This window comes from Theobroma cacao, chromosome 10 (genome assembly GCF_053813885.1).
Source record: "Theobroma cacao isolate CCN51 chromosome 10, ASM5381388v1, whole genome shotgun sequence".
In the NCBI taxonomy this organism is placed as follows: domain Eukaryota; kingdom Viridiplantae; phylum Streptophyta; class Magnoliopsida; order Malvales; family Malvaceae; genus Theobroma; species Theobroma cacao.
This window is the reverse complement of record NC_142648.1, coordinates 3,792,470-3,810,398: the sequence shown is the minus strand read 5'-3', so window position 1 is coordinate 3,810,398 and position 17,929 is coordinate 3,792,470. Positions and strand designations below refer to the sequence as shown.

The following is a 17,929-nucleotide window of genomic DNA, read 5'->3' as shown; positions in this document are numbered from 1 at the left end:
ATTAATGTTATCACCGGAAGCACGCACATCTCATAAATATTTTTCCGATTAAAATAATTAACATCGATTTATGCTCACCTTGCTCGTCTTTTCCACCTTCACCTCGATGGAGCGTAAGGAAAACGCTCCTCACAATCTTTAAGGCTCGTGGTCAGCACGCGCTACTTTTCGAGTGGTGGGTAGCCTCCCTTACCCCCTCATTCAAAATTTCTGTGGGTACTTACCTTGCAAAACGGGGTAAGTAACTGTAGCGTGATCTGTTATAAATAGTTGTCTTGTGAATTAAAAATCCGAAAAAGACATTTATTTAATTCTTTTTTAAATACTTTTGTCAGTTTTTTTTGGGTAATTATTTACTCCACTTGGCTGTTACCTTTTATGGCTTAAAAGAAATATAGAGTATCATCTCATGTACCCAAGCTCACCAAAAGCTATGGCTTTCAGTGCTACTTCCATTTAACAATTCAATTTAAAGGTTTTACATTAGATTTTAGGGTAAAAGTGTTAAATTTTTAGAATGGGTAATTTTTTTCATTTAATTTTTTTATTAAAGGTTTTACATTAGATTTTAGGGTAAAAGTGTTAAATCTTCTCTATATTGTTCTAATTTTATTAAATGTTCTTGAAAGGACAAATGGGTAATTTAATTTAAAATCAATTAATTATAAATAGAATAAATTTTAATTATATTTATATGTTTATAATACTCTAACTCAACAGACATGATATTTTTTATAAGAATTCAGATGTATAGATATAATAATAATAATACATTAGATAACTTTTTTATTATGAAAAAGATAAAATGAAAGAGAAAATTTTAAAAGGTATCATCATTTGTTTCTTGCTTAGAAACCAAACCAGAAAAAGACAGAAAAAAGATAAAAAGGAAAAAAGGGTGGGAGAGAGTGGTGATTGTGGTTTATAATGAAGTGTCAATTGATGGTAGTTATACATGCAATCAATCTAAGTTTCAAAGATAAAATTTTGTTTTGTTTTGACAACAAAGTGTGTGTTGATGGATTGAAAAATGATGGGATGATTGCTTATGTTTAAAGTCATTGCTTATTACAAAGCGAAAAAGACAATTCATATTTTCACTTTTTGTGTACTTCCCTATACTTTGGTGCCTTCTTCCACTTCTTTCATTATCCCTTAAATATCAAATGTTTATTATTATTTTAAAATAGATTTGTTTTTGAAGCAACTGTTAAAAACAAACTCAAAAAACCCTTTTTGGACCAAAGTAAAAATGAAAAAAAAAAGAAGAAAAAAAATTAAAAGTAATAAAAAAAAAACACAGCTTTGATGTACTTTGTTAGTTGTAGTTGTTGTTGCAGTTATGCCTTGTTGTTGGTTTTGTTTTGTTTCTTAAAAGTGTTTCGGATGCTATCATGATCCACTTTGGGTCCCATTTGTTTCTTGGTCCCACATTAAATATCCTCTCTAAGTGCCAACCTGTTTTTTTTTTTTATTGTCTTAAATTTTCTTCCCATTTTTTGCTGTCTTTGAAAGCCTTTGTTTTAGCAAGATCTGCTTCCACTTCTCTCTCTGTGTGGTCATAAGAGACGCGTGTTGAATCTCTTTGGATTTTTCTTTTTTCTTCTTCTCATTTTGATTTTCTATAGGAAAGAAAGAAAGAGAGAGAGAGAGAGAGAATAAAAGAAAAAGTTCCCATCTTTGAACAGAGATCTGGGAATTTTCCCATGCACAGGTATTGGAATTTTTCACAACATTTTTGTCTTTGTTTTTGTTTTCCTTGTTGGTCACATTTATTGAGTTTTGTCTTACAAAAAGTGTTTAAATTTGGAAACTTTGATCAGGGTTTCTGTGCTTTTTCATGAAGATCTTTCATTTTTGGAATCTGGGTGGTTCTTCATTTGTAGATTGAATCATTAATTGGTTTAAAGTTCAATCCTTTTCATTCCTTTTTTGTTTTTAATTCCTCACTTCCTTATTAAATTTGCTTTATGCTCTATTTGCATTTCAATGAATTTAAGAGTGTTTTCTTTATCAACCTCTTGGTCTCATTGGTTGAAACTCCATGGCTTGTCTTGGTTTTTTGAAGAAGAATTATTGACAGATGGGAAAAAAAGGAGGCTGGTTCTCTGCTGTGAAGAAAGTTTTGAGCCCTGAGTCCAAGAAAGATCAGGTCTGGATGGGTTAGTTCATAATTCACTGGTTGATTTTTCTAGAGAGGTTTGCAACTAAATGGTGCTGTGTTTTGTTTCACCAGAGAACTCCAAAATCAAAGAAGAAATGGTTTGGGAAAAGCAAGGACTTGGGGCCAGTTCCTTTGCCTGAAGAAACTGAAGTGACTGCTCCTCCTCTTCCTCCTCCCACTGAAGACGTCAAATTAGCAGAAGCTGAAAATGAACAGAGCAAACATGCCTACTCCGTGGCTCTTGCCACGGCCATGGCTGCAGAGGCGGCAGTTGCAGCTGCTCAGGCGGCTGCTGAAGTTGTCCGCCTCACTTCTGTACCACGCTACCCGGGAAAGTCAAAGGAGGAAATAGCTGCCATCAAGATTCAAACTGCATTTAGAGGATACTTGGTATGGATTCTTCCTTTTATTCATATTCCTTGTTTGTAAGTTCTTATTACTTCTTTTATACGTGAGGTGGAAAAGTTATGGAAGGAAGTATCAGAAAATTTCTGTACTAGGAGATTCATGTATTCCAGTTTGAGGGCCATTGGTTGTTTCATTAATATGCTTCCTTTTGTCATGACAAGACGAAGGTGTTGTAAGAGATGATAAATGTGTCACGGCCCACACCAATTGTCGGCTTTGGCCCATTGGTCCTCACAATTGTATCTTACAAAAGACATCTCGTAGATTGAAAAATGGGTTGAACACTTAAATATCCGAACTCACTCTCGGGATTCACGGCTGACCTATGGACTTGCCAAATATGTCTTGTCATTGTTGTTTCGTTGCTTGAAGCCGGCCCTTTTTCATTCTTACGAAATTATGAGCTCTTAAGAAACCATTGATTTTCAAATGCTTGTTAGACTTTTTAAGTAAAAAATGCTGCAACGTATTGCATTTAGTTATATCGGGCCTGTCTTGAATTTATTCTCTCTTTAAGGAGGGTTCCAAACTTTCTGCTGTTAGTTGTTTCTTGTTGTTATGTCAACCTTGAGTCATGATGATTTTGAAAGGTGTTCCGGTCAATTAAGGAAAATAAAAGCATGATGATTTATGATCACAGATTCTCTGAAGCATCCCTTTCATGAGCAATTAGTTGTTTTTATGTAATGAGTTATTTGCATTTGAGTTCTCAGGCTAGACGAGCTTTGCGAGCTTTGAGAGGGTTGGTGAGGCTGAAATCATTGATCCAAGGGCAATCTGTCAAGCGGCAAGCAACTAGTACATTAAGATGCATGCAGACTCTTGCTCGTGTGCAGTCTCAGATTCGTGCGAGGAGGATTAGAATGTTAGAAGAGAACCAGGCTCTTCAGCGGCAGCTGCAACAGAAATGTGAGAAGGAGCTCGAGAAGTTGAGAGCTTCTGTAAGTGACTGTTTTTGCTTGTTTAACCCTTGTGGTGCATGTGTACATCAGTAGTGGTTTCATAGTATAACTCCTCTAGGGACTTTCTCACTTTTCCCGTATTTCTCCGAACTTGTAAGACAATCTGTCCTCAAGAATTTTGCTTACAAAGACTGAATTTCTTGAGGGTTGAGCCCTCCTTTCCCTTTTTTTTTTTCAAAAAAATTTCCATCGTCTCTGACAATTGGTTTTGGTGTGTTACCAGTGGCTTCCTTGAAAACTCTTGCTTTAGTGAAAGATTCATGCTTCTGCAAATTATGGAGATTATCTAATAGTATGGTGGGTATATAACCGGTTGTTTAAACACTTATTTTACAGATGGGAGAAGACTGGAACGATAGTACACAGTCCAAGGAGCAAATTGATGCAAGACAACAGAATAAGCAAGAAGCGGCCATGAGAAGGGAAAGAGCATTGGCTTATGCATTCTCTCACCAGGTATTGGGTTTTCCCTTTGGTTTGGCTTTTAGTTTGCAAACATCTAGAATATGTTATACTTTTGTCCTAACAGTGTATTAGATTTCAATGGTTTTTAGTGCTACAACCCTCATCTAGAATCACGAATCTAATTCATTACTAACTTAAATGACCTTTTTTTTTAAAAGCAATCGTGGAAGAACTCTTCAAAGTCAGTGAATCCAACATTTATGGATCCAAATAACCCCCACTGGGGTTGGAGTTGGTTAGAGAGATGGATGGCAGCCAGGCCATGGGAGAATCGAAGCACAACAGACAACCATGACCGTGGCTCAGTTAAAAGTATGGGTGCCCGTTCAATGTCTATAGGTGAAATCAGCAGAGCTTATTCTCGAAGAGATCTTAACAATGATAATAAGCCATCTCCAACCCCCCCAAAATCAAGTCGACCTCCCAGCCGCCAATCCCCTTCAACTCCACCCTCCAAAGCACCTTCTATTTCATCAGTTTCTAGTAAAATAAAACTGCCAAGCCCAAGGGGGAGCCAATGGGGAGGTGATGAGGACTCAAGGAGCATGCTCAGTGTCCAGTCTGAGCGCTACAGGAGACACAGTATTGCCGGCTCATCAGTGAGAGATGATGAGAGCCTTGCAAGCTCACCTGCAGTTCCGAGTTACATGGCACCAACACAGTCAACAAAGGCCAGGTCCCGGTTGCCAAGCCCATTGGGATTAGAGAAAAATGGGACACCGGATAGGGGATCGGCAGGCTCTGCAAAGAAGCGGCTCTCATTCTCTCCATCCCCAGCTGGGAATAGGAGACACTCTGGTCCTCCCAAGGTGGATATCACCCCTGTTAAGGATATTAAAATGCACAAAGAAGAGAAACTGAGCAACGGAGGAGGCAGGTAATACGGTGGAAACAAAAGAACTTGGGGTTTAAATACAAATCCAGAAAACAAAGAAGAAATCGAATAAAACATGTCCTCTTGGTCTTCCTTAGCAACTGCTTCCTGATAATAGCTGCAACAACAAGAAGGGTGAATAAAATGGGGAGGTGGGAGGGTTTCCACTCATATATCCACACATATGCTGGTGTCTTTGTGATCTTGTTCCTCTTTTGCTCATCTACCTCTCTTCTTTGAGTTGTTATTTAGGATTGGTTTTGGGGTTGAAGATTAGTTTATGATGTGTTTGTTTGTGTTGTATCATGGACAAAGATTCAATAATTCTAATATATTCTTTTCTTTTTTCTTCTTCTTTGTTCAATTTTTAGTTTCAGTTCTTGAAATTTGTTATGAGGATCTCATCCACACCTGTTTGTTGAATGAAATTTGTAGACTGTTTCTTTTATCAGTTGATGCATTCTGACTTTGTAAGTTATGTTTTCTTTAGGTTGCTTATGGGCTGTGATATTATGTTAACCATAATATAATTGTAAACATTTTTCATTTAATTTTAGCAGAAAATTTTATAAAAAAATTCATAAAAAATTTTAAATAAAATTAATTTCTATATATATATTTATTAAAATTTTCTTTGATAAAATGTTTAAAATAAAAAATTTTTTACTAAAAAAGGTCAAATTAAAGCATTATATATGATATTTTTTTGATAAGTGATTAAAAATGAAAATTGCAAATAAGTTTATGTTTAATGAATGCTTTTGAATTCAAATATGAATCAAAGTATCGAGATAACAATAACGAGATAAATTCGTTGAATTAAAAAATTTTAGATTTTTATTTCGATAAAAAAAAAATACAATAGTAATGTTTTCTCAATTAGAAAGTATTTAAATTCATTTATAATTAATAAAATCTTTATTTTATTTTTCCTAAAAAGAGATTTTCACCACCCTGCTTATAAATTAAGAAAATCAGATTACTATAAAAATAAAAAAGAAAATTGTTTTATAGCAAACCCTGACGCGGCGTAATGTTATTGGTAGCTGCACTTTTGTGGAACTAAACAAATGTATCGAAGCAAAGCCTGATCTGGCAGGCTCGCTCGATGTTTCATGTCGCTTACAGAAGCTGAAAGCCGAAACCCAAAGCAGCTTCAACTCAAAAAAAAGAAGAAAAGAAATTTTTTATTTTTTCTTTAATGAAATTTTGAGTCTTCTTTTCAGAGACTGAATTCGAAATCCCATAAAAATGGTAAATTCCTTTTCTCAAGTTTATTTCATTTTTCGTATTTAATTCCCATTTTTCTGTGATTTATATATTCGTTTGGAGAATAATTAAACCTTTTTTTTATGTTTTTGTTTGAATTTTCTTAGTCCATATTTTACAGTTCTAATTTGAATGCTAGAGTTGGAGTATGAAAATTCTTAATTTTCATTGATTTTTTACGAATTATTTTATACAATGGATGCCATTTAGCTTCATAACATGAATAAAAGGACAAAGTTTTTCAAAAGAAATGTTATTAATGTAATTTCTTGTTGAGGGATTAGATGTTTTTAGGTTAAAGGGAGAGATTTTGTTGTTTTGCTCAACTCTTTTGTATTGGGTGGAGTTGGAAAGTTGTAAAGATTGTAATTTTGACTTGTCTTTTTAAGTTCCAAGCATTAGGGGATCCACCCCAGTTAAATCAATTCGTGCTTTTGTGGAGTTATGTCTTGGAAAAATCATATCTTGATCATAATATAAAACTTTTTTCATGGATTCAATGCCAATGGATTGGGATAAGTCCTAGAATAATTGCATAGGTCTTGTGTATAGCATAGCGAGTAATATGCCTCTCAAGAAGCTTCTAATGTTGTTGGCATTTGGCAGTTGAAGTAATGCCCATGGTAGAAAAAGAGCCAAGGGTTCTTTGGCCTTTGCTTATGTTTTTAAAGTACTTGGGAAGTATTTGTTTTCATTATTGGTTTCATGCTATGTGACTTAGGTTTCTTGTTTATGTGTGTCTTTTATGTCTTTTAGTCAGTTCTGTTGTGCTTTGTGTTGGGTTTCAAAGATCAAAGGAATAAGTTATGAGCTTGTTGGCACTCAAAAGCGGTAGAACAAGATGCTTGGTGTGGAGAGGTTTGGATAGTGAAACATAGAGTCTAAGGTTATGCTGTTCTTCTTTGATAGTTTGATTATATTCTCTCACTAGTTAGAGTTCCATTGTCACTGGACCAGTCTCTGCAATCCATGCATCAGCACATTTGTGGGACTCTTGAAAACAGGTGTTTTTTTGCGATGTGTAAAGTATACGGTTTTCAGTGAAATGACATAAATGTGCCTGTTAATGATGCAGTTTGTCGTTTAAAAGAACTGTTTTTGCTGCAACTGAGGACTAGTTGAGCACCTCTTTTCTTGTTTAAACCAATTGGAGATTTAGTCTTTTGTTACAATAATGTTTAATTAATGAATTTCTAGATGTACATCAGGCTACACCATTTTTTGCTGGGCTTGCAGTTGCTGCTGCTGCTCTTGCTGGTAGATATGGAATCCATGCTTGGCAAGCATTTAAGGCAAGGCAGCCAACACCTAGAATACGCAAATTTTATGAAGGTGGTTTCCAACCTACAATGACAAGAAGAGAAGCAGCATTGATTCTTGGTGTTAGGTAAGCATGTTCAACATGGATCATAAAGTAAGGAATTATATTATGATGTATTAACGTAATCTATCTGAGAGCTGTATCGGGATTTCAGATTCTTGAGCATACATGACCGGTACATTTATGAAATTTGTCCCAAGAATATCTAGCTTGTAGAAAGATAATGACTACCTTTAATGTGAATTAGTTCCCAGATTTTAAGGATGACCTCAATTTTGAGTGATAGAATTTTTTTCTTTTTTTTGCTTAAAGATCCTTTAAGCTGTAGCATGACTACTAGATACTAGCATTTTCAGCTATACCACTTATGTTTAATGACTAAAGCATATATCTTTTCTTGTTTGAATGCTTCCTGCATTAGTGGTTTGATCATAAAACAATATACTGACACCTGAACCCACCCTACCTTTTTTACCACCTTGGCAAGGCCAAGAGGCGATTGTGAATCTATGCACTGTGAATTAGAGGGATTAAAGGGTTTATTTATTCTCTACAAAGGAGTCAAGGAATTGTTTCAAGCTTTCAATCATTTCAACATTTTTAGTGGTGAAAATAAGAGAAAAAAGTTTGAAATGTGACTTCCAAGAATTAGTAAATTAATATCCCATAAGCAAACTAAAGTGAAAAGTGTGTCGCTTTGATAGATATTGCAACCATGCTTGAACATATCTGGTATATCTTAGTCAAGCTCAAGATATATAAAGCATCAAAGGCTTAGCCTAAGGTTAGCTATTGTTGCTTCAATGAACACATTCCAATGGTTTTCTGTTGAATCAATTTATCATTAGTCAGTGTTTATGCTACCAGCTTTGTTGCGAGCATACATGCCAAATATACAGGACTATAATGTCAGAAAATAAAAGATAAACATTAATATGTAAAATCCTTAGGTTCTATGGATTTTTTTTATTTTTTTACTGACTCTGCTAGTTGATTATCTGACCTATGTGGCTGGGTTCAAAATTGTGCATCTGCTTGTTTATTTTGTACACTATTATACTTAATATGCATTTCTTTCTGTTCAACATAACGTATGAAGTTTATTTATTTATACCATATGACTTAACAGGGAGAATGCAACACCAGACAAGGTCAAGGAAGCACATAAGAAAGTAATGGTTGCAAACCATCCTGATGCAGGTGGTAGCCATTACCTTGCTTCAAAAATCAATGAAGCTAAAGATGTGATGCTTGGGAAGACAAAGGGCAGTGGATCTGCATTTTAAATCATAAATTTTGATTCTGCCATGCTTTTGACAATCTGCAAGAAGTAAATCCCTGTCATCGGCCCTGCAAAAATATCTTCTTTTATAAAGAGGCTTATGCTTGCCAAATGAATTGCAGCTGCTTTTGCCCCAAAAGCATGGAAGTTGTGGCTCTTGTTCTTAATGTTTTTGTATCTTAAAAGCAAGACTCCTAACAACTAGGCAGTCACTGGTGAGACCTAGGTGAGTTCAAAGGAATTGTTTGTCTAGAAATTCCGGGTTCATCCGCAATAAGTGTTTAGAAATTTACGAGTTTTGGTTGAACGCGATTCGAGTTATGTAATGTTTCAAGACTTTGGCCAATGAAAATGAACCCTGTCAAGATGTAAGTAGGCAAAAGAAAGCTAATATAAAAGATGAAGAAGGTTGTTGAGCTTAAAGTCAACATTATTCTTTTCTTCATCTTATGAGACATATATGCCTATTGTCATCTGTATCTCTAGTTTCATTCTATTTCTATTTTCATAGAAAATGCTTGAATGTCTGGTAGCATCCTTACATTCAAATGGCTTGATTGATTATTGAACTCTTAATTCCTTTTTCTTGTAAGAAAGATGTTTCTGAGAAAACAACTGGTGCTGCTTCTGAAGCAGTTGACCTCTACAAAGGATGGTTGTGAAGGTAGATTGGATAACTATCCATGTATTAATGTAAGCATAATTAATTAATAATTGACTTTTTTGTATAAACAATTTGTGATCTCTTCCAATCCCCAGAAGACATGTAGCAAATGAATAACAAAGCAGCAACTTTCATTAAAGCAACCCATCTACTTATTCTTCGTTTTGTCATCTTTAGGGTTTAAATTATGATTATCACAGCTAAACTAATGTTGATGGAATCCTTAATTTTCATTAGCACATAATTAGCCCTTCTCTATAGGGTAGGACAATTATTCACTCTTTTGTTTCTTTAGGGAAAATTCTTCATTAATTCAAGTCTTTTTCCTAGGGTAGGTTAGATAGTGTCATATTTATATGATAATTAACTAAAAACCCTTTTTCAAAAAAAAAAAAATCTTTTTAATGCTAAAAGGATAATTGTTTCGATCTAGGGTTAAGACAAAGATATTAATAATTATTGTATTCATTAAATATCATTAAGATATATTACTTTTTATTGATATTTAAAATTTGACCAACTTATGCCAAGACGGAAAATCTTATTAATTAAATCAATCTTTTAATTTATAAGTAATTGGAATTGTAATTTAATTTTTTTTCTTCCTTTTTTTTTCAGAGAATAAGAAAGAGCTCCAATGGGTCCCATTAAAACAACAGACGTTATGGTGCCTAAACTGACACGTGTCACAAGCAGATGCAAAAGAAAAGCTAGATGTCAATTTGTCATTTGTCCGTCCTATTTATAGCCACTAACACAAATTCATGGATCCAACAATTTCGTTTTGTTTTTCCCCAATTTTTTTTGGTTTTATTATTAAAAATATTTATATACATGTAAAATATATTAGAATTTAAAAAAATTTAATTTATCACCATTGCATATTTATGCATAAGATGTTTAAAATTATTTTTTTTATATTTTTAGATATTTTATAGAGAAAATGTAAATAGTATTGTCAATTTTAAATTGAAATAGTCAATTATTTGAATTATAGTAATATTTTTTGTGACTGAAAAAATTCATAATATAAATATTATTTATTTTAACTAAAAATATAGAAATCCAAAATTAACAAAAAAAAGAGCAAAATATAATCCCAAAATTTAATTGAAGCTCTTAATTAGTAATTACAAAAATCTAAAATAGATAAACATTGGATATCTTGTTTTAATTTAAAAAATTTTAAATTAATTTATTTACTTCTGAAAATTGAAGGGGCAAATGCTTCCTACTCAACCTTACGTCAGTCTTTTATCCACACGTTCTTCTCTATCCAAAAAATTAATTTAATTATTTTTTCCATAAATTGATAAAATAAAAAAATTAATAAAGAAAATAGAAAAAACCCAAGCCTATTCTTCTCTTCTGCTTCTTCTTCCTTTGTCACCACCACCATATCTCTCGCTCTCTTCTAAAAGCTGTCCCAAAAAAAGAAGAAGCTAAATTTAGCATTTCCTTTTGGTAAATCCCAATTCAGTCCCTCAATTTCACTTTCCTTTTCAAAGACAACTTTAAACCACTTCCTTTATTTTTTGTCACTTGGGAAAAGAACTCAGAAGAACCCATTTTCAAGCTCTAATATTTTCCATTCGTTGCAGGGTAAAAATGGAATTTTTTTCCATAAAATAGACAAAAAAAGTACTACCCATTTGGTTATTTTTGTCCGAGCAGATAAGGCTACTTTGCTTTAAAAAGCAGCATCAGTTTCTTCATTAGATCCTCTCCCCCAAAGTAAAATCTCCTTTTAGCTCATTACTGTGTTTTATGGGCTAAAGATTTAATTTTCCTTCTGTGTTTTTATTGTTTTAATATTAATTTTCTTTTGAAGTTATGGTTCTGGCTTGGTGGGTTCTTTTAGTTGGTGTGAAGAATTTGTTGAATCTTTAGAAACGTGCAGTTTTTGAGTTTATGTTATAGGAAAGTGAGGATTTTTGGGTCTTTTAGGGGGTAATGGAATCGATTTTCAATTCGATTTAAGTAGTAAAAGAAGCTCTTTTCACCCTTTGAATCGGTTGAAGATTTGATTTTTCAATTTGGGTTTTGATTTTTATGTGTTGACTATGGTTCTTGTTGAATCTTGATAGAGAAGGAGAGTTTGGGGGAGTTTGTATTGAAGAGTAAGGAGTTTTTGAGGTGGTAGGAGTAATGGTGTCTACAAATGATCCCATTGAATCGATTTCGAATTCGATTCAATTTATAAAGGAAGCCTTTTTACCTCTTGAATTCGGTATTAAGAAAGCTGCAAAAGATCTCGAAAGTTGTTGGGGAGTCTCAAATGATAAAGGAAATAATGTTGAATTGATTGCCCAATTGAATGGTAGTGATAGGAATGGTAAGGTTCAAATGTTTGGGGTGAAGAGGAGTAGTGGTAGTTTTGGTGGTAGTGGTGTTAATAATGGGCAGTGTTGTGTTGGTGGTGAAGAGAGAAAGAAAGGGTTGTCTATTAAGGTTCCTATCAAGGCTTTTATGGGAATGTTTTTGCCGGCAAATGAGCAGAACAATGAGAAGGTTAAGATGGTTAGGAAAGGATTGAAAGATAAGGATGTGGATAGAGATGAAGGGTCTTGTATGAATTGCTTGCAGTTTGCAATGACTTGGTCAGTGTTGGTTAATAGTTTTGTCCAGGCTATTCCAAGCTTGTTTAAGTCAGGGAGGAAACAAATTCAGAAAATGGGTGACAAAGATGAAGTGTGTCTAAATTCGTATTCTCATGACATGAAATTAAAGTCTTCCTTTGAGTTTGAGCGTAAAGAGTCAAGGGCTCAGTTTGTTGCAGAGAATGAGGGTTTGGAACATAATGATGGGAAACGTGTATCATTTGAATGCCTTATCGGGTTTATATTTGATCAGTTGACTCAAAATCTTCAGAAGTTTGATCAACTTCTACAGGAAAGTAATCAGAAGCATTGTGATTGTCCATCGGCTCCATCTCCTCCCGCTCACTTTGATCATTTAAAAGCAGTGACAAGTCTTTGGGAAGGACGAAAGGCTGATGTAAATGGGTTTCTGGGAAATTTGAAGTTTGCTAGAGTGGGAGGTGTTCCATCGGGTATAGTTGGAGTTGCTTCTTCAGTGAATGAAGAGGGTGATGATGGTGTTACTACTGGCAGTAGGGAAGAGGCAGGTGGTAATTCCCCACAGAAACTTGCAAGTGGGATACTTAGCATTCCTCTATCAAATGTGGAGCGTTTGAGATCCACCTTATCCACTGTCTCATTGACGGAATTGATTGAGCTTTTACCACCTTTGGGCCGCTCTTCACAAGACCATCCTGACAAGAAGAAATTATTCTCTGTCCAGGATTTCTTTAGATACACGGAGTCTGAAGGTATGGCTTCTCAGGAGCCCAGCAAACAATCAATGATGCATCATTTTTTTGTTTGTTTCCTTGAATAGCAGCATCAGGAAAGAATTGTAGTGTGCTTTATAAGATTAACATAATTCAAACTATAATTTTCTTTAAGGTTTGTAGTGCATTTTTCTTCCTGCTGGAAAAGAGTAGGAACTGGGTAGTTTTGAAATTTTGATTTCTGATATCTCCTTTCCCCAGTCCTAATTGAACTTGGAGATTCAGATTGTAACTTTTGCTCATAGCATAAGCTGTTCTTGTGTTTGTGACATGTCATTGATAATATCTTTTGTGACTTATCAAACTTTGTGCTAAATGAGTTCATATCTTTTGAGTTTTCATAGCATTAAGTTAAGGTTAGGTAATATATCATGGTCTAATGTGATTAACTGTAGTGCTGTATAGTGCTCATGCTAGGTATGCTCTGACTTATACTCTTGCATTACTCTTTCAGGGAGGAGGTTCTTTGAAGAACTGGATAGAGATGGTGATGGCCAAGTAACTTTAGAAGATCTTGAAGTTGCTATGAGAAAAAGAAAATTACCACGGAGGTATGCTAGGGAGTTCATGCGCCGCACTAGAAGTAATCTGTTTTCAAAATCTTTTGGTTGGAAGCAGTTTTTGTCCTTGATGGAACAGAAGGAGCCAACCATTCTTCGAGCGTATACTTCTCTTTGTTTAAGCAAGTCTGGGACCCTTAAAAAAAGTGAAATATTGGCATCACTTAAAAATGCTGGACTTCCAGCAAATGAAGACAATGCTGTCGCTATGATGCGATTTTTGAATGCAGACACTGAAGAATCTATTTCATATGGACACTTCCGCAATTTTATGCTTCTGTTGCCTTCTGACCGACTACTTCAAGATGATCCTCGGTAAGATTAGTTCTCGATTTCAGAGTCCTAATTAGGAACTGAAGTATAAGTAGAAGCTCAAATTTAATTTACTATTGCATTGTTAGAAGTTCAAACTTTAGTTTTGCATCTTGGTTACCAAATTACAGTATGTAGGTTCAGTTTGTGAAATTGTTTTATTACTGCAGTACTGCTCTGTGCTTCATGGTTTGGATTACCTTGCAAACAATGTCATCGTTTCTAATTGATCAATGTGTGTACTTAGTATAAAATTTTGGTGCCAGGCCATGAAGGTTGTTACAGCAGCTTAATCCTAATAGCACTTATCCTCACCTTCCTTTTTCTTTTGGCGGCCATAAATTTTTTGTTTTGCACAACAACTGGTGACTAACTGTTGATAGCAACTTCTTTATGTATTACATACAGGAATATCTGGTTTGAAGCTGCAACTGTCGTTGCTGTTGCACCACCTGTGGAAATACCTGCTGGAAGTGTTCTTAAATCTGCGTTGGCGGGGGGTCTTTCATGTGCACTCTCCACATCTTTAATGCACCCAGTTGATACTATAAAGGCACATTCTTCAGCTTAGTGCTGTTTTTACGTAACAAAATCTGCCTGTTTGTGAACATCTAGTAGAATCCTTAGTAATCATATCTTTTGTCGAGGACAGATCTGCACTCTGCCATGTTAGTTTTTACTTTTAGTAGACTATGGAGAGCTCCTGTGTATGGGACTTCATTGACCAACAATTTTCTTTATGGCATATGGTGAAAAACAGTTTCTTTGTGAGATTTAGGATATATTGGGTTCTATTGCAGATGGCTTTTGCTCAAAATTTTGGTAATTGCTTTTCTTCATGATAAACCCACAAATGGTATTAGACAAATGCAAGTACTCTGTATTTTTATACTGTTTTTAAATAGCTGAGTTTTTTAATTTTATTTTTTTCTTAGATAAATATTGGTGAGGCATTGGGCTAATTGTGCATGTTCTGGAACATTTTCAACTGATTGCATAACTGGTTATACTGTTCTTCTAGTCCCTGTTTATCTGTGTTGTATTGTTTAATTTAATATTTGTCTCCTTCACTTGGTAGAGGTGCCTTTTTGGTAGTTTAATATCTCCCTTTGGACTCTTCACTAGTCTGTGATCTGAGTAATCCAGGAGGAAAATCAACTATTCATTCACATTTTAAAAAGAACAAAGAAATGCTTATTTTTAGTTCTCCTCTCAACACTAAAAAATTAAAGCACTTAATACAAAAGGGAGTCAAAGAAGTGTTTGTGCTTAAATATGCATGTACTCTTGCAGGCTTCTTGCTGAAACTGCTCATGTTTTTGCTCAACTTGTGCCATGGCCTTTTCTTTTTATGGAATACACCTTGTTATGTGCCAGTAGGGCTGTTTGATGATTTTTTTTTCTTTTCCCCTTTTTTGTGTTTTATCAGACTCGGGTGCAAGCATCAACCCTGACCTTCCCGGAAATTATTTCAAAGCTTCCACAAATTGGAGTGCGGGGGTTATATAGGGGTTCAGTCCCTGCAATTCTTGGACAATTTTCAAGGTTTTGTATAGTTTTCATTGTTTACTATTCTTTTTTTCATTCTGATTTTGATTTTACTTTTGTCATTTATCCGTCTGTTTGGTTTTATTTCAACAATTGTAGCCATGGCCTGCGAACGGGAATATTTGAAGCAAGTAAGCTTGTATTGATCAACGTTGCTCCAAATCTTCCAGACATCCAGGTACTTGTTGTTGCACTATTATTTGGTTGTGAATTTGTGATTGAATTTCTATTTCTTCTCTGTAGCACAAAGCTCTAGCATTCCTTGATTGTCCTTTTCATAGGAATGTCTTACATCACGTAACTTTTCTGATAAGTGGCATTCATGTGGCTATTTTCATTTTGCCCAGTCTATTAGATTAAGTAATGGAATCCTGACTTCATGGATATTTCTAGACTAGTTGTGAAAAATTAGAAAAAGGAAAATTTACATGTTGAAGCTTAAGTATCTTCTCTCCTTCTCCTTCCTTGTATAAAGGATGTAGAGCAGGCTACCCTAGAATATTTGAACGGTGCTCCTTTGGTCATGCATAGTGCACATTCGCAGCACCCTTTATGCATGAACATAAACAATAACGAAATTTGAAGGAACTGTTTTTGGAAAATTTATTTCTTTAATCTACCTTTGAAAAGGAAAGATTCTAACTTCAAGTAACTGGTTACCCATCTTTTAGATTTGTACTGGATCCTCTTGTTTGTTAATAGTGTTTTTCATGTCTCTCTTTGTGTGCATGCAGAAAGAACCAGTCTTGCTCTTAACTTGAAAGGAATGATTCTAATTAAATTGCAGAAAGAACCAGTCTTGCTCTTAACTTGAAAGGAATGATTCTAATTAAATTGTCTGTTTATATTGATCTGCAACAGAGTTAAAATTTGCATTTGTGTGCTATGTAGGTTCAATCAATGGCATCATTCTGCAGCACATTATTGGGAACAGCAGTGCGGATTCCTTGTGAGGTACTAAAGCAGCGTTTGCAGGCTGGCCTATTTGACAATGTTGGACAAGCTCTTGTTGGCACTTGGCAACAGGATGGTCTGAAGGGTTTTTTCCGTGGGACTGGGGCCACTCTTTGTCGTGAGGTGCCATTCTATGTTGCTGGGATGGGCCTTTATGCTGAATCCAAAAAGGTAATGATATCTGTCTGGACATTGAGATTTTTTATTTGTCTAAGTAATTTGCTAGTGTGGTCATGCTCAAGGCACTGAAACTTGTTTGTATCACCAAGGCAGTGCTAAAAACATGCTTGCCATAATGAAGCAAGTTTCTTATAATTATAAAATCCTGTATAAAAAACAGTATATGCCAAATAAACTACAGATTTAAGGTTTTAGTTTATACTAAAAAAAGACATTAGTGCAGCTTTATGGAACAACTCTATAACTAAAATCACTCGCTGGTATTACTCTTCTCTTATTTCTTATCTGGTAAAATGAAAATGCATATGTTTTTTAATCGAAAATAAAGCTAATGTTTTTTAATGAAGAAAACAACAAGACATTCAACTTGGTTTTATTTACTTTAGGTTCTGAAATTGGTGGTGAGTTTGAAAATCTCCTGTATACTGCTTACTTTAATCAGTGATGAGTGGAGTAATTTACTGAAGATGCATCCTACGTGTATGCTTGCTTGAAATCATGATTGTACATACACTTTTGTTAAGTCAATCTTGGACTGCTTCACGATTGGCTGTGGTGTGCTGCCCTTTATGCACTGCTGTAGCAGTGACACTGTCATGGTATTAAAACAGTAATGTTGGGCAAGGTTGTTTTTTTTCTGGAATTCCAAGAAATTTTAGTTTCTTGATTTGGTCTCCACCATATCATATTTGGATTTGTTGAATAATTTTTCGCCTCATAATGCATTTGATTGTTTTATTTAAACTGAAATTGCTTATTTTAAAAGGATGATAATTTTATCTTCTTTTTGCTTTAACTTTAGGGGGAAAAAGCATGGTGAATATTAAGATTTAATAATAATTTCCATCATCAGTTTTATAAGAATTATCATATGAGTTCTGCATGGTGTTTTAGCTTGCCCAGCAACTTCTGAGACGGGAACTGGAACCTTGGGAAACAATTGCAGTTGGAGCTTTATCTGGAGGGTTAGCTGCTGTTGTCACTACACCTTTTGATGTTATGAAAACTAGAATGATGACTGCACCAGGTGGCCGACCAATATCAATGTCGTTGGTCGCCTTTTCTATTTTGCGTCATGAGGGACCCCTTGGCCTGTTTAAAGGAGCAGTACCCAGGTTTTTCTGGATTGCTCCCTTGGGCGCCATGAACTTTGCCGGCTACGAGTTGGCAAGGAAGGCCATGGACAAAAACGAAGATGCGGCTACAGATCAACTCTCCCAAAAGAAATTGGCTAATTCTGGGTAGATACAAGTCCTTCCAAAGTAAGAACACAATCCACAATGGCCTCTGGGTTTTTGTTAGTGGTCAAAGCAACTGAATGCTGCTGGAAATTTTTGTGCTTTTTCCCGAAAACTAACAGCAGCTAGTGCTTCGAATTTCATTTGTCAACAACACTGTTTTTGGCTAAAACTTTGTAATTTTTCTGGCAGTTTACACATTTTGTAGCCTTGAATTCCTTTGAAAGCTATATTTGGTCTGCCCTGGGAGTGGCGGGTCAGATATGTTGATCAGCTCTTGGGTTAAATTTTGTATCTTGAATCCATTCTTCATATTTTGTGTACATTCTTTGTGCAGTAAATCTTCTTCCTCTCAATTGATTTAATCAGGCAATGT

General features: G+C 35.0%; 3 protein-coding genes across 8 annotated transcripts; all 3 read left to right on the top strand.

Moving 5' to 3' along the window:
• Positions 1–1,497: 1,497 nt before the first annotated feature.
• Positions 1,498–5,223, top strand: IQD3 (IQ-domain 3). 6 transcript variants are annotated; one of them, XM_018129644.2, is made up of 7 exons: positions 1,498–1,714; positions 1,824–1,902; positions 2,072–2,152; positions 2,237–2,554; positions 3,286–3,513; positions 3,871–3,990; positions 4,158–5,223. In XM_018129644.2, the coding sequence occupies exons 3-7, from the start codon at positions 2,084–2,086 to the stop codon at positions 4,878–4,880; spliced, it is 1,458 nt and encodes a 485-aa protein (XP_017985133.2). In that variant the 5' UTR covers positions 1,498–1,714; positions 1,824–1,902; positions 2,072–2,083; the 3' UTR covers positions 4,881–5,223. The 6 variants fall into 6 exon arrangements, with proteins under 6 accessions (XP_017985133.2, XP_017985131.2, XP_017985134.2 ...); XM_018129642.2 differs by having other exon boundaries at positions 2,069–2,152; XM_018129645.2 differs by having other exon boundaries at positions 1,824–1,909; positions 2,069–2,152.
• A 725-nt stretch (positions 5,224–5,948) lies between these two features.
• LOC18586348 (Chaperone DnaJ-domain superfamily protein) lies at positions 5,949–9,168 on the top strand. The gene is made up of 3 exons (XM_007009682.3): positions 5,949–6,127; positions 7,351–7,529; positions 8,593–9,168. The coding sequence occupies exons 1-3, from the start codon at positions 6,125–6,127 to the stop codon at positions 8,747–8,749; spliced, it is 339 nt and encodes a 112-aa protein (XP_007009744.1). The 5' UTR covers positions 5,949–6,124; the 3' UTR covers positions 8,750–9,168.
• A 1,587-nt stretch (positions 9,169–10,755) lies between these two features.
• SAMTL (mitochondrial substrate carrier family protein) lies at positions 10,756–17,909 on the top strand. Its single transcript, XM_018129231.2, has 7 exons — positions 10,756–12,740; positions 13,216–13,636; positions 14,042–14,186; positions 15,063–15,178; positions 15,281–15,359; positions 16,073–16,306; positions 17,210–17,909. Exons 1-7 carry the CDS (start codon positions 11,558–11,560, stop codon positions 17,558–17,560), a joined length of 2,529 nt encoding a protein of 842 aa, XP_017984720.2. The 5' UTR covers positions 10,756–11,557; the 3' UTR covers positions 17,561–17,909.
• The last annotated feature ends 20 nt before the right edge of the window (positions 17,910–17,929 follow it).